Consider the following 20,518-nt stretch of genomic DNA (forward strand, 5'->3'; position numbering starts at 1 on the left):
TTTATCCTATTGTTTATAAGGGATAGCTAGCCTGATTGTTAATACAACAAGTGTGCCTAACATGGACTGATCCAAAAACTGAAATAATACAAAGCCATACAACCATATTTAATCTGGCCGGATTTGATCCTTAACAAAATATAAACCAAAAAGTTAAACTGATGTACAAATGTAGAAATGTATAGTACACTCGCACACAAATGCAGTACAGAATATATGTAACAAGCATAGTCTTATGTGTGTTTTGTTTCCTGCAGTGTGAAGTGTGACCCCGTTTGTTTTGATACCATGACCTGCGGTCCCCATGAGGTGCGACGGCTCTCCACAGCCCCCTCCGTGCTCATACCTGATTTCATCCTCACCACCGAGTGGATCTGGTACTGGGAAGATGAGTACGGAAAATGGGTCCCCTATTCCTCCATAGTAAGATCTGTTGATCATGTTCTGAACATAAATATGAATGCGACATGGAACCACATCTCGAGGATTTTACTGAGCTAAAGTTCATACAGGACATTGGTCAATGTGTCTCGCCCAATCTAAAGGTGCTTCTGTAGTTATGTATTGCTCTCATGCGTCACCTCAGTGGAGAGGATTTAAGATGGAGGACATATTTTTGTGGCAGCCTCCCAGTTTAAGAGTTGTGGTCGTTTTCCAGAGCTGATGTTTGAAGCTATGATGACTGAATTCAATGTAATTGTATTTATATAGCACCAAAACAATACAATTGTCTGAAACGATTTTTTTTCCCATTGTGATTTTAGTTCCCGTCATTAATTTGGTGTAGAACTAGAATAGTCTTAATGAAGGTCAATGCGTGTTGCTTCTGTTCAGGTCATGATATTGACTGTTAATGAAAGCCATGGTCTTGTGATGCTGTGATGTTACAATTCTACACAGAAAGAGATGTCCTCACTGTCCTCCAGTGATCTGGAAAAGCGTTACCAGGAAGACAACAATGCTGTGGTCCTCTTCACAGCTGGTCAAGAGCTCTATGAACTGAGTTTCAAAGGTAATACACCTACTGCATGTCCTAAATTTATACCAGTCTATACTGTTTGTATATAATAGTGTATATATATTATGGCATGCCGTTCAGGAAATTAACATTTGAATATATATATACAAAAGTCTGAATATATATACAAAACTCTGAATATATATACAAAAGTCTGAATATATATACAAAAGTCTGGATATATATATACAAAAGTCTGAATATATATACAAAACTCTGAATATATATACAGAAGTCTGAATATATATACAAAAGTCTGAATATATATACAAAACTCTGAATATATATATACAAAAGTCTGAATATATATACAAAACTCTGAATATATATACAAAACTCTGAATATATATACAAAACTCTGAATATATATACAAAACGAAGTCTGAATATATATATACAAAACAAAGTCTGAATATATATACAAAACGAAGTCTGAATATATATACAAAACTCTGAACTCTGAAGCGCTCAATCCGTCTTTGTCCGCCATATTGGATTGAGCGCTTCCTATTAAATCAATGGTACCAAAATGTTTGTGATTACGTATTTTCTGCTTCATGAAACTCTGTTTTTCTGTTATTTTGTTCAATTTTGACATTGATTTCTCACTAGAAATGCAATAATAACACGTTTATTTTACACCGTTTGACTTCACAAAGGATATTTTTAGAGGCAGGTTCCCCATTGATTTGACTGGGGTCTTGTCAAAACCTTCGTAATTCCTTGTTTTCTGCTTCATGAAATACTGTTTTTCTGTTCATATGGTAGGGTGACCAGACGTGCTCTTTTTCGGGCATGCCCTCTTTTTGAGACCTAAAAAATGCGTCCGACAGGGATTCCCAAATCGTCCGGGATTTTGCCTCGTCGGGTGCTTCACAAAATGTCATGTCTGCGAGTATGTAAGAAAAGACATTTGGAAAGACACCCGCGACCAATGGTTAGTTGTATTACGTTGTATTACTATTAAGTACCTTATGTTATTTATACCCTTGGAATGGCCAACCTATCTAGGTCATGGTGAGTATTATTTTGTAGAAGGGAAATGGTCAGTAGCAATCTATAACACAATTATATGCTTATCCTACATAAACTATGGAAACTATTAAAAAAAAACCTATTCAATTCAATGAATAATGTCTTATTTTCATTGGTATATGCAATGAGGATTTCTGGGTAATCATTTTTTGTCCAATGTCAAGTCCCTATTTGATCATGTGACGAGAGGATACGATGTAGGCTATCCCATTTAAACGTAAAAATGTCCTTCGTTAAGTCAAACGATGCAAAATGAACGTGTTATTATTATTGCATTTTTAGCGAGAAATCAATGTTTAATCAATTTTAGCCATATAACAGAAAAACAGTATTTCATGAAGCAGAAAACAAGGAAGAACGAAGGTTTTGACAAGACCCCAGTCAAGTGAATGGAGAAATTGCCTCCTGAAAAAAATATCCTCGGTGAAGTCAAACGGTGTAAAATAAACGTGTTATTATTGCATTTCTAGTGAGAAATCAATGTCAAAATTGAACAATATAACATAAATACAGTATTTCATGAAGCAGAAAATACGTAATTATAAACATTTTGGTACCATTGATTTAATAGGAAACGCTCAATCCAATATGGCGGACAAAGACCGATTGAGCGCTTCAGAGTTCAGAGTTTTGTATATATATTCAGACTTCGTTTTGTATATATATTCAGACTTCGTTTTGTATATATATTCAGACTTTTGTATATATATTCAGAGTTTTGTATATATATTCAGAGTTTTGTATATATATTCAGACTTTTGTATATATATATTCAGAGTTTTGTATATATATTCAGACTTTTGTATATATATTCAGACTTTTGTATATATATTCAGAGTTTTGTATATATATTCAGACTTTTGTATATATATATCCAGTCTTTTGTATATATATTCAGAGTTTTGTAAATATATTCAGACTTTTGTATATATATTCAGAGTTTTGTATATATATTCAGAGTTTTGTATATATATATTCAAATGTTAATTTCCTGAACGGCATGCCATAATATATATATATATATATATATATATATATAGTGCTGTCAGTTAAACATGTTATTAACATCGTTAACGCATACTCATTTTAACAACGTTAATTTTTTTTCTCGCGAGATTATGTTTTATTTTATATTTTTATTATTATTCTTTTTTTAGATTAACATTCTTTTTGGCCTCACAATCCTTGTAGTAGGCTAACGTTACGGTTTTAGTGAATGGTGAGCACGATACGGCGAATGGATGATAAAAAGCTGAATGGAAAGTTTTCTTTTAAAAGTTGTGTTGTGCAAAAGATGCGAGCTTCACTGTTGTATATAAGGGGCCTGACTGCTATGTTCCCAGCAAACTTGAAAAAAAGCAAATATTAAGCCATGGTTTAACTGCACTATAGGCTGAGTCCTTGTTTACCTGAAATGTGCACTTTATAATTTTATTTTGTACCGCCCTGTTTGGCACTGTTGTTTACCATTTGCATAAAGCAAGCCAATGTACTTTTCCATGTTGATAAGAGCATTCAAATAAAAAAAATTATGGAAAATAATAAATGAAGGGACATTTAGAATAGATAAAAATGTGCAATGAATCGCAATTAATTTTAAGTTAACTATGACATAAATGCGATTGATCACAATTAACATTTTGTTGTCTAATAAAGTTGAATCTAATCTAATCTTCAATACCAACCTAGTATCTTGCTGTACTAGCGCTAGAAAGGGTTACATTACATCAGTGAGAGATATGCACTGTTCTGCACTGCATCTCATTACGAAATGTGTGCATTTAGGCCATTAACCAGATTGATAGATTGAGAGAGAGAGAGAGAGAGAGAGTGAATATGAGAGACTGGGAGAAAGTGTGTGGGTGGGTGAGAGGGAAAGTATGAAAGAGAGGGTTTCTAATACTCCTGTTTTACTGAAAGCTAACAGACTGTCACTTTTACAGATATGGAACAAAAGAATGTGAACTATGGCACCCCGAGACGGGTTAGAAGAAGACCCATATTCATCTCATCGGTTGGTGTCCAAACCGTCAGAACCAGGTATGGTGGTGTTAGTGCTAGTAGCAATACCTCAATGTCACTCTTATGGTTGTAAGGCTTTAAATATTAAGCTTGTGCTTCAATCACAGTGGTCTTTCCTCGTTATAATTACCCATTATCTCCATGTTTGCAGCATATGATATTCACTAATATATTGGTGTCTTGTTACTTCAGCAAGAAAAGAGGCCCCGTATCATCACAACATGGCAAAGGCGTACCAGGATACTGTGCTGTGCCTGAAACAGGATTCAAGGTTTGACTGCATTTCTGTCCTTGTTCCTTACTATCTGTAGCAAAGGGATAGATAAGTTGCCCCACCCGACCATGAACCCAGGTCTACAGGGTAACAAACCGGCACCCTGATGCAAAGACCCAGGCTCATTGGTATCGCAGTTAGTGCCATCTCTATATTTGAGTATGTGCTCTCTCACATTGATTATTCCTTAGTCTCACCACGGATTGACCAGTATCGTGAGAATGTGAAGACTTGCTATTGGAATTATTACAATATTACAATATGCTATTGTGTGTGAAATTAGCAAAGTTGTATTTTTTCAAATCAATTGTTGCTTTTAAACGAGTAATCAATGGTTAGAATGGAATCTAGAGGTTCTGTTGATTCCATATATTCACTGGTTGAACACGCCCTTTAGTTAGTAAACCTGTGTTTCTAATACTCACTAATCTCATTTAAACAGCTGTCCTCATCTTTAATACTACAACTGACCTGTTTGTGTGTGTGTGTGTGTGTGTGTGTGTGTTTTTATCTCCTTTCCATACAGAGAGTAGCTTTGCTTAGTACTGAGCTTGTCTATCCTACAGATCTGCCGGATTCTTCTCCTGATCACGATTCTTCTGCGGTCTCCGGTTCCCTTTCTCCTGTTAAGACCACTGCGACTTCCACACAGTCGAATATTGCACAAAGCTCCACCACGCTTACTAGCATAACAAGTGCACTAAAAACGGTAACTTTGTCCACTTTGACCTCATGTTCATTTGTGTCCTCGCCTTCTGTGGTGTCAAGTCCATCCTTGTCATCCTCTGCCAAGACAACCACAGTGTCTCCACAAAGCTCTGTCATAACTCCCATTCTTAATCATCCACCATTTGTGTCCCCGCCACCTTCTGTGGTGTCAAGTCCATCCTTGTCATCTGCCAAGCCAACCACAGTGTCTCCCCAAAGCTCTGTCATGAATTCCATTCTTAATCCTCCATCATCCAGTCTGAAACCAGCCCAGGTTTTACCTGCAACGAGGACCTCCACAGGGTCAGCAACTCTGCCTGCCCCTGTTCCAGCCTCCACTGCTTCAATGCTGCCAAACAGTCATCCTTTACAGGCAGTCCAAATAAGAAAGAGCGATGTCAGTAGTGATGACTGGGAATTTGTAGATTCGATTTACATCCCCATTTTTAAGAGCACATCAACAGCCCTGTCTAATCCAGGAAGATCCAGCAGCTCTGCAGTAAACCAACAGAGGGTTCCAAAACCTGTTTCCAGTCGACCTCTGTACTCGTCGTCAGATGCATCTCTGGTCAGCTCCACTGTGAGGTCTGCAACTCCAAAGTCAGCAAGTACAAGAAGGGTGTCTCCTCCCCGCCTGTCCACTACAACCTCCTCGTCAGTGCCTCGTCCTACGAGTCCACGAAGCCAAGACCTCAATAATGTCCCCACAGCTACTCAGAGACAGCTACAGAGACACCTACAGAGACAGAATCATGAAGCTAAAAAGAAAGATGAATGCATCTTGCTTTGATCATTGCCTGTTTTGTCCGTTGGGTTCAATTTTTTAAATTGTTAAAACTAATTTTCCCAATCCTACTACTGGAATAAACATTTACTACTCAGTCTCACTTTCTATACACTAGCTGTGTGTCTTGCTTGATTGAAATTGTCAATGTGTATTTTGAGGCACTCGTTTTTACTCTGCAGGTGTCCACTGGTGATTTCCAGTGTATCTTGGATTTGCATGTTACCACATTGTATTTGCCATTAAAAAAAAAAAATGAAAAACAGTTAAATTCTTAATAAATTATTAAATCAAGCAACTGATATGTGTTTGCCATCATTTTGGTGATGAGATGTTTCATTTGAGATGGCTATCCACAGGTTTGGTGGTTTACAGGCAATATGCCAGTACATTACACAATATGTAATTTAAGTGAGGTAGATAGCAAACTAAAAGTAACAAGGCATCCTTAACTACCCATTTCTATAGTGCCCTTAGTTTTTCCCTAATCACTTGTGAGAATGCACTGACATCAGTTTCCTTAGTCTTTCCCTAATGCACATTTAAGTTTCGTTTCATCACTAGTGACCTCAGGCATACTTTATGACGGGCAAAGTCCATCCTTACCTGTTACATAATGCCATACTTTGACAGCTCGGCAGTAGGTAGAGGGTGTCACACAATACAGTACAATGCAGGCAGCAGCACTTGTGTATAAGGTGACGTGTGCCCAGACAGGGCAATCGGACCTCGCTCAGTTAACTGATGATCTGTCTGGTCAAATCCAGAAAGATGAATTGGAGCAAATCTTGGGGAATAAGCAGCTGTTTGCTGTTGTCTGTGGGCCGGATGGAAAGAAAACTGTCATTGCTAAGACACAGCTGAGGCGCTGCAAGGCCCAGGATTGTAGCGGCTGCTCAAACTTACACCTGTGCAAATTTTACCTGCTTTGCGAAGATTGTCCACATAATCGTGGAAGGTAAGGATGGTTAAACACTGTCTCCAGAATTTTGGCATGGAAATGTCCAGAATTGGGATCAGAGCTCACCTACATACCGGTAGTCTATTCTGGAGTAAGACAGCTGAACTTGGGTTGATAGGACTTTTTGTGTATTTCATGTCAAATTGAAAATATTAAGCTCCTCAGTGATTTTCTTCTAGGCTTTTACACAATGGGTTTATAACCAAACTAATTTTACCATTAAAAAGTGTGATGGGAAAGCTATAGTTTAGATTGTTGTTTGCTAGCTAACTAGTTGTTAGCCTTGATCCTAGCAAGAAATTCCAGTTTGGGTTGGTTGTCACGTTTTCTTTGGGGTTGGTTGTCACATGGGTTATTACAGTGCATGAAATGCCCTGTATTGTTATTCCTAGGCTTCTTCTTCTTCTTCTTCTTCTTCTTCTTCTTATTCTTGTTACCTTTTTCTGCGATTAATTCAGCCCGAACCGCTTAACGTAGAAACTTCATTCAAACGTTGTCGCGTAGGTCTTGTAAACGACACTTATGCTATGTATTTTTCACTTTTCTAAACTTTATACTTTTTAAGATATTAAAGAAAAACAAATATAAATTTCTCCCATTGACTTACATTGGGCCATTATGACATCATAATAGGGTCTTTAAACTGGCTTGCACCTGTGCTTTACTGACACCTGTGCCAAATCAAAGGAACCTCTTCTCTCTCTGTCCCTCTCAATTTAACTGTAACTAGGAACATTAAGACACCATCCATTCTCTATTTTTTTTTCTCTTCATCTTTCTCTCTGTCAACTTTCTCTCACACTCAATCTCTCTTCTTCACTCCATTTTTATCTCCTTTTTTCAATATTTTCACTCTCTCTTTATCTCTTCATCCAGAGCCACTCTTGTTCACTCTTCTTTCCTTCTTCCACTCTTCTTTCCTTTCTTATTTTCTTCTTCCATTTTTCTTTCCTTCTTCCACTCTTCTTGCCTTTCTTTTTTCCTTCATCCACTCTTCTTTCCTTCTTCCACTTTTCTTTCCTTTCTTCACTCTTCTTTCCTTCTTAAACTCTTCTTTCCTTCTTTCACTCTTCTTACTTTTCTTATTTCCTTCTTCCACTCTTCTTTCCTTCTTTCACTCTTCTTTCTTTTCTTCTTTCCTTCTTCCACTCTTCTTTCCTTTCTTCACTCTTCTTTCTTTTCTTCTTTCCTTCTTTCACTCTTCTTTCCTTTCTTCTTTCCTTCTTCCACTCTTCTCTCCTTTCTTCACTCTTCTTTCCTTTTGTCTTTCCTTCTTCCACTCTTCTTTCCTTCTTTCACTCTTCTTTCTTTTCTTCTTCCTTTCTTAACCTTTGCATTTCATGCACTGGTATTTCCTTCAGGAAATGCATTTTCTAGTTGGTTTTGCTCTTCATGTTGTTAATATAGGCTGGCCTAAATATGTGTTTCATGTTCCTTGCTCATGTTGTGTTAAGGTGCGTTAAGTCATGTATTTGACAATTTGGAAAATGCAATTACACTTATAAAATTTTGTTCTGCCTTCTTGCCTTCTTTTTAGATGTTTCCAATTAAAATAACATTGTGACAAACAACCCCATAGTGTGTGACAACCGTCCCCGTGATGGGGTTAGTTGTCACAATGTGTCAGAGTGTCTTTGTTATTTAATTACCTCTTTATTACAATGAGTTGGAAAATGAGAGGGATACACATTTCAAGCCAACAGCTTAAGCTTCAATTTAATGTAATGACTATTGAAAGATGTTTTGATGATGAGCTATTCACACTAGAGTAAAAAGTGTGTCAACTAACCCTGTTTTCCCTTACTAGCGATAGGGTTTTGGTTATATACATTTTTTTTTCTATCTCAAATATGTCTGTTTGCTTTGCTGATCTTATCTGAAATGTTGACTCTAAAAAATGTAGTGTCGAACAATCTCGTTCTATCCAATTCAGTTGGACCAAGGAGACCCATTGACATTTGTGTGTGCTTTAGCTGATCACAAATATCAAAGGCTTTGTCATTTTCTTGTCTTTTATCTGTAGTATCTATCAGACCTCCTGTAACTATCTAGTAACTATCAGACATCCTCTCTGTGTCAGGAAATCCTGTCATCTGAACTAAGAATTATTTGTTTCTATGATCTGACTGATCTGAATCTTTCTCCTATTGGGTGGGTGTAGGAGAGTGTGTCGCTTCAGCCATGATCTGTACTCTGATCATAACAGCCAGTTGCTGCGGCAACACTATGTGCAAGAGCTCCGGAGGGAGGAGTTGCGTACTCTACTCCTGCAGAATGACTACACTCTTTTGCCACCGGTGAGATACGATATCATGGGTGTGAACATGGGACAGAGATAATAACACCCCATATGAGGGAACCTCAGGGTCCTCTACATACCAGGAACATGGGGGTGGGCTGTTGGGGAAGCCCAAAAGTAGTATTTTCCGTCCGAACCGGAAAAGAGACAGAGGGGAAAGCACGTCAGAGAAGAGTACTTTGAGTATTATTGAGTGTTATAACAATAGACTTTTCATGTTATAACATGACACTGATCTGTTTTTATTTGTCTGGTGTGGCAGCATAATGTTTCATTCATATAAATTAATTCATATTGATGTCCTCTCCTTTAGTGGTAGCGTCATACCTCTGAATGATTATTATTTTTAGTTTTTTTCAAATGCAGTCCTTTGTGTGTAGGCCTACGCATGTGCAGCTATGGAAACCATGAAACCCCACCCCACATAACAAATTCCAATTGAAGCACAGCTTGTTAAGATACTTTAAGCATGACCTAGGGTTAGGGTTAACCTAGGGTTATATATAATACTACATATAATACTGTAATTGTGCATTTTTAATAATGCTATATGATTAAAAACACTCATCATAGCTCCCACAAAATGACAACTTATTTAGACTGTCCTCTATCCCAGCCATTCCAATACCTTTGATGACTGTGGCTCCTTTCTCTCAGGTGTGCTTCAACTTCAACAGAGGTAAAGGGGAGTTTGGGTTCTGTTCCGACAAGGACGGTTGCCGAAGGCTCCACATCTGTGAGAAGTACCTCAGAGGCACCTGTGACACAGGTGACTGTGACAGGTCACATGACTTCTTCGAGCCCCACCCAATGGAAATGCTGCAGGCTAGGGGTGTATCTAGTGGAATGGTAGGGTCCTTGCTATCCGTGTATCGGAATATTCTGGCAATGAAGGATTCTAACAACCCGGGTATTCACTGCAGAGGTGGACCAAAAGGTATTATTTTAGGCACAGGATGCTAATAATAATTAAATCCAAAATACAATAACAAGATCATTTAATTGATTGCTAAATAAAATAATTACTGCCTGCTGATTGTTTTGATAATGTTGGATAACCATATCTTCACCATTCTCTACTTACATATTGCGGACACAGAAATATGCCTCTTTTATATCATGACTTACTGCAAACAAGGAAGTAAGTAACTGGGGTTTTCTTCATGTCTTCATGTCAGGATTATACATTTCCCATTTCGTGAAACATGAGGAAAGATGTAAGTAAACTAACATTAATGAATATGTCTGGCTGCTACCTCAAAGACAGGTGTGGGAAGGTCCATTTCCACTTGCCCTACAGATGGGAGTTTAAAGATGGACAAGGCTGGTCGGGGCTTACAGACAACGAAGCCATAGAGCAGGACTACTGTGACCCAGCAAAGACATACAGGTCTGGGACTGGGCTTAGTTCCCTGCACATGATCATGAAATGTAATATTTCGTTACCTATGCTAATTCTTCCTTTATCTATGTTCTCTCATAATCGATTCAGTTTTACAATGTAATAATGGAGGCTTTTCTTTTGGTCAATCCAACAATGAGGCCTGAACTTCTCATGTGAAATCCTTAATCATGTCATGGTTGTCTTGAAAGTTTGACTTTTTTCTTTTCTCCTTGCTGTTATGCTGTTGTTATTTTTTTATCCAAGTGGGGGAAATGTACCTGTACATTTTGACACCATGACCCGTAACTCGGTCGAGATCCGACGCATCTCCACAGCCTCCTCGGTGACCCAGCCCAACTCCATGCTGACCACCAGATGGGCCTGGTACTGGGAGGATGAGTTTGGAAACTGGACTCAGTATACATCATCAGTAAGAGAACATAAAGCTTTAGCTGTGCTGAAAAGAGACAATCAAGACAGCTGTCAAATGTATAGATAATGTCTCAAAGAGAGAATCAGGACAGCTGTCAAATGTATAGATAATATCATCCATCCACCCAAATTCCGCCAAGTATGCATTTAGCATAATTGAACTTCTACTGTACAGTGTATTTACACGCAGTATGTTGCCTTTCTTTTTATCTTTAAGTTTGCTCTCTTTGTTTCATTCTTTCTTTCTTTCTTTCGTTCCTTTCTTCTTTCTTATGTTGCTAAACAAAAGTACAAATTATAACTCGATATGATGCTGTTTTGTTGACAGGAAGGAGCTCACCATTCAGCGTCCATCACTACTGAGGAACTAGAGAAGAGGTACCAGGAGGGCAACAACGCTGTCATCGAGTTCACTGCTGGCAAACACACCTATGAGCTCAGCATGCAAGGTCTGTTGTTTGTTTACGTGTGCGTCAGAAGTGTTTTATACCGAGGGTCATACTGGCTGTCACAGCTGTTTTATAGTCACCTGATAAGGGTCATCACAGGATCAACCAATAAAGTGGGCAAACAAGTAAAGGCTTTTCTTAAAAGAGTTTTCCTATGCTGCATGAACAGCTTAGTACAAGAGGCTATATGTGAAATGTTAAAAAAGTAACATAGTTAAGTGCAGAAAAAATACAATGGTTGTAATACAGTGGAGTGGAGAACATGGAGCATTAGTAGGGATAGGCGCGCTCTACTTCCAAAAAATAAATGCGTTTTCGGGTGCGAGTAAATGAATGTTAACTTTGAGTAGAATAAAACCACACTCTCAAGCTTTTCTCATTGATACTCTTCTCATTGAACTGTTCTTATTATCAATGAGAAAAGCTTGAGAGTGCGGTTTCATTCTACTCAAAGAGAACATGGAGCAGCCTTGCAGAAAGGAGTGTCAAGTAAGATCAGGCAGAGAAGGCCTTCGTGCAGAGACGAGTGTCAGCTGAGGTCAGGCAGAGAGGGCCTACATGCAGTTCGTATCTGCAGGTGCAGGCTGTCAAGGAGGCCAAGTAGTCATGGAGGTGTCTCTGCATAGGGGAGACAGATGCAGACAGTCAAGGACAGGTGAAACCTTCCAAAAGTTAGCGTCCCAATAACCTCTAGTGGTCAATTATAGCCTTAGCCTCCTAATTGCCTCAATAGCCTCTAGTAGTCAACCATAGCCTTAGTTTGATTTAGCCTCTCCGAGTAATCAACCACATCTTTAGCTTCCCCTAGTAATCAATCATTGATTTAGCCTCTCCTAGTAATCAATATTTGATTTAGCCTCTCCTAATCAACCTTATCTTTAACCTCTCCTAGTTATCAATCAGTAGGGCCTTATACATGTGCCACTGAGATCAGATCAGTTTATCGTATCGTATTCGCGTGTAGGTGTGAAGATTTTCAAGGGAAACGGCTCTTGTCGTTACCTGTATACATGTGCAAAATGTGAAGCTGTTACATTGCCTCGGGCATGCGCAAAGACCACGGAGATGTGCTCCCACCTGGTTTGTTTACTAACAACATCAACGTGGATCCGCATCGGGCACAGGCAGTGTAGTGGCTTAAAGTTCCCTTCTTTCTATCAGCATATAGTTCTTAATATTTTCTTTGAATAACCACTCTCGGATGGAAAGAAAACGAGTCTACGCGTGGATGTGTTTCAACAACGGTAGAAAACTGTGTTTGCTCCGTCTTTTACTGGACTCATAATTATATGACAGTGGTATTAGTTACAGTTGAGACACCCGAAATAACTTGCATGCGCAGCAATCCTGAGACGTGATTTTTAGTTTGCACATGAATACTAACGTCTTCTTTGATCCCAGGAAATTTGAGCACATAACCCATCTCCCTTACGGAGATATTGGCGAAAGTTGTTTAACCTACTTCATTGCAAACGTCTAGTTTTTCAAACGTGTCTAGTTTTTGTGCAGTAGTGAATAGAGTCTCAGTCTACTACACCATACATAGCATATCATGTTTGTAGAAAATGATTAAGGTGCAACAAATGCCAATAAGCATATTTAAATTAAATGATTCACATTGCAAGCAAAATGGTGCGGCTGGAGCACAGGGAGGGACAACGGTGACGCAGTTTGGATGTAGCAACAAACATTTATGTGCTGTAACAAACAGTGTTAACCAGTATGTGAGTAACGTGGCTTTTATTAAAACATAGCGTGTGTAATGTGTAGCTATTTCATTCCGTTTATTAACCTTTCCGGCTGTCTGTATTACTAGCCAGCAGCAGACGTAAAGGAAAGGGAGCATTTTACTCCCCGGCAATCTCTCTACAAACTTCCATATAGACGCGGGATCAGCAGAGGAAAATCTACTTTCCTTTTGGGAGAAACCAGGCCAGTCGTTCCCACGACTACAGCGCCTTGCAAAACGAATTATATGCGTTCCAGCAACAGGTGCTGCGAGTGAGCGCTCCTTCAGTGCAGCAGGGCGCGTTATAGAAGCCAGGCGCTCTCGCCTGAATCCTGACACTGTAGATGCTATTTTATTCCTGCATAGTGCTAAGACAAATTCTAAATAGAACGAAGGTTAGGCATATCAGCAGAGGTATATTTTGGTTACATTAGGATGGCTACGTTTATAGCTTGCGTTTTGGGCGCACCACAATGCCAAGAAGTTTGTCGCGACTGTAATGGCATATTTCATTGTGGGGGTGATTGATAGCTTAAGGCTTACGAGACACGGTGTTTTCCGATGTTTTACTGAGTCCTCTCTGTCTCTATCACACACACACACACACACACACACACACACACACACACACACATACACACACACACACACACACACACACACACACACTAACGGAAGCAAAAAAGGTTTAAATTAAGTGACATCCCTCAAATGTCGCGTCTCCCGCAAACCTGCAAGCTAGTCAGCTGTCAGTATTGGAAGAAGCCTTAACGTCTCGAAGATGAAACTTCCTGGGTTATTTTGTTTCGTTAGGCTATTAGTTATATTTTAAAACAGCCAGTCACATTGTAGCCTACCACTCATGGAATAAGGAATTTCAAAGAGATGATGGAGTGAACTTTCTAGCCTCCTGTCACCGTCTCCCCCCAGTCACGCACGGCCTCCCCCATGACACATCGGCCTGATTTGACACGCCCTTTTCTAAGCTGAACGATCGTGGTAAACCACCTCTCTCGAAAGCTTCAGACGATCGGCGGAAAAACGAACAGTTCACATCTAGACCCCTTATACATGAGGCAATTGTAACACGTTCGTGAGTTTCTATCGTGGTAGAAGCGATGTAACAGCTTTACATTGACGCATGTATAAGGGGCTATTGATTTAGAAATATTTGGCTTCCCCTAGTAATATACCACTGATTTAGCTTCCCCTAGTAAACAACCACGGAATTAGCTTAGTTTTAAATCTAAGTTCAAGCTAAAGAGTTACTGATAGTAGTCTCTGATTTAGTTGTGTTTAAAACCTGAGTTCAAGCAGAATATATCGAATTATCTTTTCTCTGTCGTTCCATAGACATGATTCAGACAAACAAGCGGTTTGGCACCAAAAGGCTTATGAGAAGACGACCCCTCTTTGTCTCAGCAACAGAGGTTCAAAACATTACATCAAGGTAAAACTACTGCTTCCCCTGTCAGTATCTTTCTTTTCAAAATGTTTGTTTCCAAACCACTGCTGTTTCCCAAGATAAAAAAGGATATGCAAATGAAGAAATTAATTTCAAAACACTGTTAATGACTTAATTAACTTGTATGAATCATGTGCTTATGTAAGCAGGAACATGTCTTTTCTGTGTTCCTGTGTGTGTAACTGATGTAATTAGGTGTTGATGCCACTTGGTCTGCATATGTGTAAGAGCTATATGCGTAAGAGAAGGAACCTTTTGTCCATGTTTGGGTCAGAGGTGATAAGAAGGGTCGAACTGTGCTTGTTCGACCTTGTGTAAAACTGACATCCTTGCATGACAGAAAACATAGTAAGATGAGTGTGGACGTCAGAGACCCACCACGTGGTTATCCCTGCTGACAAAGTGTATTAGCACATTTATAGTAAATGGTTATGTGTTTTTCTATTTCGTAAATATGAAACTATAAATCTGTGATTCAAAACTGGAAACAGATATTTGACTCAATATGACTAAATATTTATTCTCTCTCTCTTTCTCTCTTGCTCTCCCTCTCTCTCTCTCTCTCTCTCTCTCTCTCTCTCTCTCTCTCTCCTCTCTCTCTCTCTCTCCACCCTTCAGTTCTGTCCATACCAATACTGGTATACCTCACCACTGGGATAAATTGGACGTACCAGAGACAGGATTTAAGGTCTTGCATTGATCATCCATACATATTCATTTTATCCTTTTTTATGTAAACCAAATACAAATTGTGAGTGTATAATCCCTACAGGTGTAGTCCAGTTTTGTAACTAGTAACAGTATTTAGGTTTCCTGTAAACAAAAATATTTTATATTAATTTCCTTGTTGTTAAGGATTTTAAAGTATATGCTTTGTTTCATTGTTACAAGTAGTTTCATATGGATTCATGCATGTACCTGCTTGTAGGGGGATATTTAAGCGATAAAAACATTACAATGTTAAGAAAATATTGTAGATATTTGTTTTCACTTGAAGTAACATTCACAAAAATGTGCATTTTAATTTCAGAGGGTTCAAGTTGCAAGTTCCTCAGAGGAGTACATAGCGATTGTGTACCTCTTCAACCAAACAATGTCTGGCTTTAGAGTAAGCAGCATCGAAAGAGTCCAGAACCGTAGCTTGTGGCAAGTTTTTCAGTGGTACGTTTGCAGTGTTTACATTGGGGGGGGGGGGTCATTAAGCTGTTTATGTCTGAATTGAAACACAGTTCGTAGGTTATTCTAGTGGGGTAATTTGATAGTCATCTTAGGCTCTTATGCATCAATGCAGTCAGTTGTCTTTCTATTGGTGTGATTGCTCAATCACATAGCATTGTAAATATTTGAAATAGGACACTGCAGAAATGTTTAACGTCCTCTTTCAAATTAATGTAGTATAGTGGCAAACTAAATATACTCTATGGGGCTACATTACAGAGATGTGGAAAGAGTTGTGACTTGTGGAAACACAAATACACACAACGGCTGATAATGTTAGAATATAATACGGCTAGGATTTATGCCTCCTCCTATTGCAAAAAGTGTGTAGCAATAATACTTTGACAGAAACATTTAGAAAACAAGGCAGGTTGTAACGTATGTTAGCTCACTACCAACTCTGATTAACTAGCACAGTTTTTCTGTAATAAAGCTGCGTTCATCGCCTATCTGTTTTCAAACCACACTTGCACACATACTTTGTTTTTACAGAACGTACCAGAATATGCAAACATATTGTTCTCATGCTTTCATAAAATGTGTTGATTAACAAAAATCTAGTGTTTTTGGATACAGAGAATGCACATTTATGTGATGCATGCATGCACCCCTGTCCCTGAGAGGAGATACTGACTGATATTGAGTGACTATGGCAATGTAATGATGACAGTAGAGATGTCTCCATTCATCGATGTCTGTGTGTTCTAGTAGTATATTTTTTTCAACACAATTCTGTTATAATTTCCTTTACACTGACAGGTATGGGCCTCGTTTCCCGATAACGACGTATTTTAACGGCCTACGTGGATTTTGGCGACATAGTAGACTCAGTAACACTTTCTTTTTACGAGCGTTTCCCGAACATCATCTTAAAGTCAGGTGCACGAGCGCAACGTGCACGAGTTCTTAAGTAGCTCTTAGGGTGGAGCTGTCCATCACAGTGGTTCTGAAAGTAAAGCAGTCGATGTCAGACGAGTCGATTTTCTCACTTGTGTATACATGGGTTTCTCGGCTACGTCATCACTGGTTGCGTGCGCAATCTCGCGGAAGAAAGAAGCAAGATAACGTTGAAGTGGATGAGAAAGCTGTGGAGGAAGGCAACATGACAGGGAGTTGTTGTGTGGTGAACTGCTCTAACAGAGTTGGTAAGATGTTCAGTATACCTAGGAGGAAGCATCCGTTTGCCAGGAAAAATAAAATATCAAATCAAATCAAATATAGAAAAAGGCTCAACAATGTACAAGGTTACGTTTGGGAATATGTTGAGGGTGTGTGCAAGCATTCATGGCAACAGAATAGGGAACGGTAGGCTAAATAAGTAATAAACAAAACATTTAAACTGGGCTTTCTGTATTCATTTGTATTAGGGTAGATGGCTTTCTGCCGCGGATTTGCGCGCGCATCCTTCAATGTTTGTATACAAGAAACCCATGTATAGGCTCATGAATGAAGTTCCAATATAACAAGTGTCGACATAAGAACAATACCTCAATAAATATATATAGGCTAGCGGGTGCCACCCTCTTGATTGATTTCCAGCCCGGCTCAATGACATGTCAATTTCCTAATATTGCAGCCTAACTACACAGTCAGAAAAGCCATCTCCTTAGTTCAATAACATATTATTTTGTATAATCTTTATTTTCAATATTCTTTATTTCTATTTTGATGGGAATAGGCAGGTGAAACAATGACATTCTCATGATGTGCTATACACAGAAACATCGTTTGGATTTCTTCTATAATAGGCCGAACGACGCCCCTGGTGGATTGCATCGCTAAGTGTGAAGTTACTACTGGTCCTGACCACACGTAGAATTCTTCTCAACGAAAGATAAACTTAAGCTAAGTGCCGCGTTGGGAAACCGCTCTGCAACGTAGGATCCCTCTCACGACCGATTTCAAGTCCTTTTTAGCGTTCGGGAAACGAGGCCATGATCTGTGCGGTTGCTATGAGTGATACCCTACTACACACCTCACATTATCTTGCAGAAATACATCTCTAGTTCACAATTGTATTGTATCATATTAATATGTGTAAGTGTAAAACTTTGTAGAAATAAAGAGCAGTTTAACATAAACTCCTGAAAGTAAATGTCAGCCTCTTAGATGCCAATGAGTGATTTTAGCTCAGGAAATCAGTCACTCTCCTGGCATTTAAGGTTTTATTTGCATTCCAGGCAGGCAGATCAGATGAGAAAAAGGAATTCTGGAAATGCCAATGAAAAAATCCTCTTCCATGGAACCGACTCCAAACACATTGATTCCATCTGTCAGCAGAACTTTGACTGGCGCATCTGTGGAACCCACGGAACCGCCTATGGCAGAGGTGGGTCAGTTATTTTATCATCAGACCAGATCAGACGAGGGTTAGGTTAGTGCTTGTAATTTTAACCTCTACCATGTTGTCCTTAGGTAGTTACTTTGCCAGAGATGCCAGGTACTCCGACAAGTTCACAAGCCCATCTGGCTCCAGGTTCATGTTTGCCAGTAGGGTGTTACTAGGAAAGTACACCAAGGGAAGCTCCAGCTATGTCCGACCCCCACCAACAGAAGAGAACATGAGAGTGTTTTACGACAGCTGTGTGAACAGCATGTCAGACCCCTCCATATTTGTTGTGTTTGAGAAACACCAGGTTTACCCAGAGTACCTCATCCAATACACAGAGGATCCTCAACCATCAGCAGCACATGTATCGCGGAATATTCCTCCCCAAGGGGCCTTGGGACAGAGCTGCTGTCATGTTCCCTCACCCTCACCTAAAACTTATCTGGCAACCGTCCACGTAGACACAACGTTCACAGCTGGAAGCAATATGGCACTAAGCGCAGATGCAAGAGCCCTGCGGACCTCAGCCAGAGCTTCCGAAGTGGTTTTCGGTCAGCCAGATCCCACTCTGCACTCTCCCCGATCTGTCACAACCACTTCAGCAATGCCAGCAACATACGCAGACTCACGTATCAATTCAAGTTCCGAAGCCAAAAGAGGCCGAGTCAACATGAATGACACTACACTCACAGCCAGGTCTCAGCCTGGTGCGATTAGTGTGGTCCCAATGTTGACGCGAGTGACGCCCAGCCTACCGCCCAAGCCAGCGAGTGTCTGTCATTCTGAAAGAAAACAAAACAAAACAAATGAAATCTCCGCTGCCACCTACTCTCATTTAGCTGTGTCTAAGGTGATATACACCCCAGTCTCTCGCCCAGCTCCCAGCGTTTCTCAACCTGAAGCTGTTAGAGTTGTCAGTGACAAAAATAGTATTATGAACCCGGTGGCCAGAGGCAAAGAAGGTTTGGAAGACAGCACCAGTAGGCCAATGCATTGGTCTTGTGTTCTTCCCGGTGGGGCGGCTGTGTCTGAAACACATACCCCTCCGTCTCTTTCGAAGTTTGCCAGTCCCTCAGATGATTTGAGGGGGGTGCGCATGTCAGCTGTGTCCCCTGCTACCAAAAATGTTGCCTCAGGGGGATCTGTTTTGACCTCTGACCTCGAGGGAGCCCTCTATAGGGCCAGGGAAAGGAGGAGGGATGCAGGCCTAGCAAGTAGAACCTTAAGCTCTCCAAGTTCAGACATTCTCCCTTCAGCGAACAGCCAAAACAGGTTGTCTTCATCCTCGCAGACAAACATGTCTCAACAGACGCGATTGAACTCGTGGCTGAATGACTTGCACTTGCCTTCACCCCCGCCGAGGCGTGTACCGCCCTCCTCGGTTGTGCCTGAAACCGTTGTTGGAAAACATGACACTTTAAGTAGAATGAATAATCCCTGAGTTATTATTAAGCCTGTGTATTTTCAGTTATATATTCTGTGTGGCAATCAGTCTGTTAGAATACTGATGTGTTTGATTTAAAAGAACATTCTATGTCAGTTAGTTTGTAACGTCTCTTAGGTTGGATGCGCTGTATGTAACCTGCTTTAATGCTGAGAAGAGATCTTTAGTAAAAGGGCTATGCCATTGCCTATTTATTCTCAACACAGTGTCGACTCTCATTATTGAAACCAATAGGTTATGGGCCCAGACTAAGCTGAATAGAGCCGTGAGATAGTTTTCGGAAAACTTTGAAGAGGAAAGATGTCGGAATTGAATATTGCGATTGTTCCACTGAATGGCTCTAACTATCCAACCTGGAGAGTGCAATGTCGGATGGCGTTAATGAGAGATGGCTTGTGGGGAATTGTTGACGGCACCACGGGCAGTCCTAGCCGCTCAAAGCCGGAGGATTTTGAGAAGTATGTGTTACGGAAGAATCGCGCTTTATCTACAATTGTGCTATCGATCGAACCGTCCTTGCTTTACCTAATAGGAGACCCTACGGATCCCTCTGCTGTTTGGCAAAAGCTGGCCAATCAGTTTCAAGCAAGAACATGGGCAAACAGACTGGCACTAAGACGCAAACTTCATGCACTTCGTCTGAATGATGGTGAGTGTGTTCAAGATCATATTAAGGCCCCGTCCCATTCATCTTCCCTTCACCCTACCACTTCATCGAAGTGAACTTCACTGCGGAGGGCCCCTTCACAACGGAGTGAGAAGTGTTAAGGGATTTAAATCTTTACCTGAGAAATGGGACACCACTCGATCACTCATATCCAGCTCCACTGTAGGCTACGTTTCACCAAAACGCAATGCAAACAGTGTTCCTATGTTTGCGAATTTGAACACACGTCAGGTTTTCAGGTTCTCAGGTTTTGACAAACATATATATATACCCACATGTCATAAAATAGCGTTTTTTACA

The 20,518-nt window shown here is 40.0% G+C and overlaps 2 protein-coding genes across 2 annotated transcripts; both read left to right on the forward strand.

Annotated features, from left to right (window-relative positions):
- Positions 1–873: 873 nt before the first annotated feature.
- LOC308375545 (uncharacterized protein) lies at positions 874–5,847 on the forward strand (the record flags this gene model as incomplete). The annotated part of the gene is made up of 4 exons (XM_080851710.1): positions 874–1,012; positions 3,997–4,093; positions 4,268–4,346; positions 4,876–5,847. The coding sequence occupies exons 1-4, from the start codon at positions 907–909 to the stop codon at positions 5,845–5,847; spliced, it is 1,254 nt and encodes a 417-aa protein (XP_080707836.1). The 5' UTR covers positions 874–906.
- A 665-nt stretch (positions 5,848–6,512) lies between these two features.
- Positions 6,513–19,548, forward strand: LOC308375547 (protein mono-ADP-ribosyltransferase PARP12-like; the record flags this gene model as incomplete). The annotated part of the gene is made up of 12 exons (XM_080851713.1): positions 6,513–6,799; positions 8,964–9,099; positions 9,759–10,038; positions 10,201–10,246; positions 10,369–10,491; positions 10,750–10,915; positions 11,246–11,366; positions 14,449–14,545; positions 15,179–15,248; positions 15,591–15,721; positions 17,959–18,107; positions 18,194–19,548. 12 exons carry the CDS (start codon positions 6,513–6,515, stop codon positions 19,546–19,548), a joined length of 2,961 nt encoding a protein of 986 aa, XP_080707839.1.
- Between the last annotated feature and the right edge of the window lie 970 nt (positions 19,549–20,518).

Source organism: Sprattus sprattus, assembly GCF_963457725.1.
Source record: "Sprattus sprattus genome assembly, chromosome: 14".
NCBI lineage: Eukaryota > Metazoa > Chordata > Actinopteri > Clupeiformes > Clupeidae > Sprattus > Sprattus sprattus.